General features: G+C 35.8%; 1 protein-coding gene across 1 annotated transcript; it reads right to left on the bottom strand.

Moving 5' to 3' along the window:
* Window positions 1-342: 342 nt before the first annotated feature.
* Window positions 343-3,629, bottom strand: LOC113303605 (protein IWS1 homolog A-like). Its single transcript, XM_026552647.1, has 3 exons — window positions 2,863-3,629; window positions 1,806-2,058; window positions 343-1,073 (listed from the first exon to the last, which is right to left on the bottom strand). The coding sequence occupies exons 1-3, from the start codon at window positions 3,184-3,186 to the stop codon at window positions 715-717; spliced, it is 936 nt and encodes a 311-aa protein (XP_026408432.1). The 5' UTR covers window positions 3,187-3,629; the 3' UTR covers window positions 343-714.
* Between the last annotated feature and the right edge of the window lie 237 nt (window positions 3,630-3,866).

Here is a 3,866-nt window from a genome sequence, read left to right as displayed (position 1 = left end):
CCTAGTTTTGTTTTTTTAATCACTTCCTGTCATGCTTTTCAGCCACTTCCTGTCATGCTTTTCACCCTGTGATTCTGAATAATCCCCCCAACCATCACCGTAGTAATGGTTGTTAGAGCTTCCAGTAGTTTTGAGTATCCTCAAACTACTAGAAATGAAACAAACTTGGGACACAATTTGACAAAATAAGGGTTTCTTTGGATATGTAATAAGAAATATGATTTCAACTTTAGATAGTATCATAGAACTTACATATCCACCGACTCCAGAATGGACTCACACAATCCATATGCACCAAAACTGAACCACAATTCAGATATATGAACAAAGGAAAAAAGAAAATGGTGCACACAGTGAAACAATTAATTCAACAAAGATGGACAACAAGTTCTTCAAACAACATTCAAGAAAGTGGGGTCTTCTGCTTATAAGTAATATAAAAGAACATCTAGAGAATAAATGTATGTCATATGAGACATTATAAGTACCAATATCTCTACTATAGATGGAAGAGAAAAAAAAAAAATGGGATCTTTGTACTTCTTTTTCAACTCCTGATAGAACTACGACAGAGAGAGACAAAGAAAAAAAGAACACTATACTAAGCACCCAAGCTCGAAATTGTGAACTCACAGCCCGCCAATTATTCTCCATGCAACAAATGAACAAGGGGATACACGCCCACATCCAGCAAAAGATAAAAAAAACATGGATTTACCTCACAGGCTGCTGGTTGTAATGGTTCTTCTCTTTCTTCTTGGCTGCAGCAAGTTTTGCATTCCTTGCAGCAGCTTCAATCGCAGCAGCCCTTGCTGCTGAGTCCATTTCTTTGCTCGACTTCTTCTTCTTCATCGAAGCCATTTTCTTTAGTTTCTCTTTCATATCTTCTGCCTGTTCAGACCCAGCAGCACCTTCATCAGGCTCATTGCTGGTATGCGAGCCATTTGGCTGTTCCTGATTTTTAGCCTCCTTAGACTTCTTCTTCTTCTTTCTTGCACTTTTGCTCTCACCAGAAGATGCGGCACTTTCCTTCTTATCTGCATCACCATTGAGCTCTTTTTTCTCCTGGGCACCTGAGACTCAAATATGAGAGAAACAACTATTTTTAGCAGAACATACATCGTAAAACCTCAAACAAGCATAAATGTACGAAATGAGGCTTAAAAATTAATCGTCTAACATCACCATCTTTCTAATATACATATATATACTAGTCAAACAAAACTAATTAAATTTCTCATCAACTGAGCAACACAGAAGAAATATTTGAAAGAATAACCTGGATTTACATATCTGAGCAACACATAGAAGAAAAATGCAAATTAACTTCAACAATTATTTTCAGAATGAACTTTGATAACAGGGAAAAGCAAAGAAGAAAAATCATAAAACCGATGAGTAAGTGACTCGTCATGTATGTAACGTTTACTTCCACATTGTTAATAGAATGCTTATGATATAAATAGTTCCAGAATTAACTTTCAACAAAGAGTAAGACCAAGATGTGAGGAATAGCTCTAGTTCCCAATTGAATAACCCATAGGCTTACGAGCGATTAAGTAAATCTTCATTCTTAATCACACTCAGCATATTAGACTGGCGCACATGCAAGCCAATGATGTGGAAAGGATACGAGAAAGGACTGATATTTATTTAAATAGGAAAGAGAAAGCAAACAATTGACACATTAGACCAGCGAAAGCGTAAAACGATCGGGAGAAAGAACTCGTATTCCATTGGCCAGTAACAGAAACAAAATAAAGCAAAATAAGCAAAAAAAACTTAAAAACAGATGATCAAATTACCATGAGATTCATCTTGGCCATCAGTTTCTTTCTTGTCAATTCCTAGCTCAGCCAAAACTGCATCAAGTTCTGCAAGTTCCTTTTTCTTCAGCTCCTTCTTTGAAAGCTGCCTTTCTGCTTCTTTAGGTGGCAAAGGTGCCTGGGGCATCTTCACCACCGGTTCAGCATGTACATGAACATCAGGCTCGGGTTCATGTTCCTCGTCAATGTCATCATCCCCTAAATCAAGACCATCATCTTCACTTTCACTTTCCTGGAAATTTAGGCAAGTGTTTAACAATTATGAGACGCTGTGCAAGAGTAATTTACAAAACTATGCTATAACTAATAGAAAAACTAGTGTTTACTAACATCATATACCGGTCATGATTATTTCCATGTTACTTCATCAGTTAATTGCCCAAGTCAAAGTGAACAAATTTATTTTAGATATTACTTTGCAGTCTTAAAACATGACCCTAAACAAACGAACAGAACCGACGAAGTCTGCATCCCTTTCACATCAAGTTACTTTTGACATGTAATATACCATATATGTCCATTTAGGCTTCTACTAGTTAGGTGATCAATGAAGCGAGATGAAACAAAAAGTACTAAACCTTAGTTCACATGCAACTTAAACATGATGAACCACAGCAAGAGATTTTGAAAGAAACTGTAAAGATTGCAGTGCCAGTACCATGTTTCCACATCATGAGGTTGTGAAACAACTTTCAGTAAACACTAACATTGATATATCAGGGGAGGACAAAATACACCTAGACATGATGAAGATGAAACAAATTTGGTGACATGCAATTTTAACTGGACTAAATTCTTATCATTAAGTTTTAATCATGAACAGAGTTTTCAGTGTTATCATCAACAAAGCCATATGGACTACTCAGCTGACAAAAGAAATAGTATTGCCCTCATAATTGACCATTCAGACTGATAAAAAATGGTATTGTCATCATAATTAATTCATGTGAGATTGCAAATACACAAATCAAACAAATGGAACCATGAACAAACACCATAGATACACAAATTAATGATATGAAACAGTAATACTTACAACAGGGGTATGGACTTCTTCCTTATCCTGAGTATCATCAGGACCCCAAGAAGATAGAATTGGAGCTGTTGTTCGATAATAATTGTCATCATCATCGTCATCCACATCCATATCGCCCCACTTTTCATGAGTTAATGGTTTAGGAGTATAAATCACTACAGGTTCAGGTTCTTTAGGTTTAGCAGATCCCTTTTTGGATGATCCTTGTTCTTTATTCTTCTTCCTTCTTAAACTTCCAAGAGCTGAGAAAACATTATTACTGCTTATTCCTGTTGGAGCATCATCAACTACTCCCCTTCTGTGAATGTTTCCACCTCCGACCATTCTCTTCCTGATCTCTCTTCTATCAGACTCTTATCCACACGCCTTATTTTAACCCTAATTATCAAATTATTAACCGAAACTAATAACAACAACAAACTTGATTTAATAAATTAGATAAAACTAGGGTTTGATGAGATCAAAACTGAGATTTCTTTCACGAAAAAATTTGTGAAGAAGATTTAGGGTTTGAAACAAAATAAATTTAAATCAAGAAATTGATATAGGAAAGGGATAAAGATTCGAAACGAGGGGATGATTTTAGGGTCTGTTTCTGAATCGAGACGGAAAAACCAAACCCTAATTTGATTTTTCTTCGTTTTAGGGTTTCGTAGAGTTGGTTGTGTTTTGTTGGTGGTGTTGTTTTGGTTTTATATGATAAAAGCGGTCTCGAAGAGATAACGCTGAGGGCTTTGAAGAAGAAACAAGAAAGGAAAAAAGGAAAGAATTTATATACTCTGAATAGGCGATGAAACCCTTTTTTTTCTCAGTTTTGTTTTAATTAAGGCTAACGTGTTCTTCTAATGTGGATGATCTTATCCTACGCATTTTTATTTTTTGACTGAATTTTTCTTTTTTGGATAAATTCTACTGTGAATTTTGCTGATGTAATAAAGAAATTTCTGGATCCAAGAGTCGTCAAACGTACAGGTGTGGAGATCTTGGTGGGTCATCGTACTAAA

This window comes from Papaver somniferum, chromosome 8 (genome assembly GCF_003573695.1).
Source record: "Papaver somniferum cultivar HN1 chromosome 8, ASM357369v1, whole genome shotgun sequence".
NCBI classification, from domain to species: domain Eukaryota; kingdom Viridiplantae; phylum Streptophyta; class Magnoliopsida; order Ranunculales; family Papaveraceae; genus Papaver; species Papaver somniferum.
This window is presented reverse-complemented; position numbering and strand designations above follow the sequence as displayed.

Bases quoted from the DNA above. Each gene is read 5' to 3' on its own strand.
- LOC113303605 (XM_026552647.1), bottom strand. From the start codon at position 3,186: ATGGTCGGAGGTGGAAACATTCACAGAAGGGGAGTAGTTGATGATGCT. The intron at 2,059-2,862 runs GTAAGTATTACT...CTAAATTTCCAG, and splicing joins AAGAAGTCCATACCCCTGTT to GAAAGTGAAAGTGAAGATGA. The intron at 1,074-1,805 runs GTAATTTGATCA...TTTGAGTCTCAG, and splicing joins TGGCCAAGATGAATCTCATG to GTGCCCAGGAGAAAAAAGAG.